Raw genomic sequence first — 1,108 nt, 5'->3', positions numbered from 1 at the left:
AGAAGCCACCACACCTGCATCCATCCCATCAGAAGCAGCCAGCTCTCCAATGAGTACAGTGTCTTCTACGGCATCAGCAAAGAGAATAACATCTTCTATTTCCATAACCACAACCCCAGCTCTAAAGAGCACAGTATCCTCTACATCTTTTTCAGAGAGTAGCATGACGCCATCCAGTTTGGCAAGGACCACCGCTTCTACTTTATCAAGTAGTGTGCCATCTACCACTCCCACAACCAGTTCCGGACTTCTTTCTACCCCCGAGCAAACGTCCATCTCTCCTCTGGAGAGAACACTACATACAACAATTTCAGAAAAGAGTAGCACAATTACTTTTGCTAGTACTGAAAGTACAGGTTCCATTTTGGAGAGGCCAGCATATTCCACACCTTTGCCAGGGACCAGCATGTCTGAATCCACCACATCAGAAACAGCTACCTCTCCTCCAGAAAGCACTACAACTGCTGGAAAGAGTAGCATGATGACTGCTCCTACTACAGAAACCACAAGTTCTGTTTCAGAGAGCACAGCAGTCTCCACAGAGATACCAGCTGCCACCTTGAATGAATCCACCACATCACAAAGTGCCACATCTTCCCAAGAGAGCACACAGCCCCCCAGCTCCTTCCCTGAGAGCTCCACAATTAGGACTGGTACAACAAAAACCACTACTCAACTTCCAATGACTAGGGAATACTTAACTACTTCTCCACAAACCACCACATTGGAAACCATAACAACAGCAACAGCCACTTCTCCCCCACAGAGCACAGTGACCTCCAGCTCTATAAAGACTACTAGCTCTTCAGAAACCACTGCTGAACATTCAATCATCACAGCTTCTTCTCCAGAAGCCACCACACCTGCATCCATCCCATCAGAAGCAGCCAGCTCTCCAATGAGTACAGTGTCTTCTACGGCATCAGCAAAGAGAATAACATCTTCTATTTCCATAACCACAACCCCTGCTCTAAAGAGCACAGTATCCTCTACATCTTTTTCAGAGAGTAGCATGACGCCATCCAGTTTGGCAAGGACCACCGCTTCTGCTTTATCAAGTAGTGTGCCATCTACCACTCCCACAACCAGTTCTGGACTTCTTTCTACC

General features: G+C 47.1%; 1 protein-coding gene across 1 annotated transcript in view; it reads left to right on the top strand.

Annotated features, from left to right (window-relative positions):
* LOC107282193 (serine-rich adhesin for platelets) overlaps positions 1 to 1,099 on the top strand; it is a gene marked incomplete at its 3' end in the record, with an annotated part of 37,778 nt that extends 36,679 nt beyond the window's left edge. The window contains exon 4 of the mRNA XM_029282982.1: positions 3 to 1,099. Coding sequence (XP_029138815.1) covers positions 3 to 1,099 — 1,097 coding nt within the window. The remainder of the gene's footprint in view (positions 1 to 2) is intronic.
* Positions 1,100 to 1,108: the final 9 nt, after the last annotated feature.

The sequence above is a fragment of the Protobothrops mucrosquamatus genome, unplaced genomic scaffold (genome assembly GCF_001527695.2).
Source record: "Protobothrops mucrosquamatus isolate PMUCROS unplaced genomic scaffold, P.Mucros_1.0 scaffold6, whole genome shotgun sequence".
Lineage (NCBI taxonomy): Eukaryota > Metazoa > Chordata > Lepidosauria > Squamata > Viperidae > Protobothrops > Protobothrops mucrosquamatus.
Note: the sequence above shows the minus strand (reverse complement) of the source record. Positions and strands in the feature narration are given on the sequence as shown.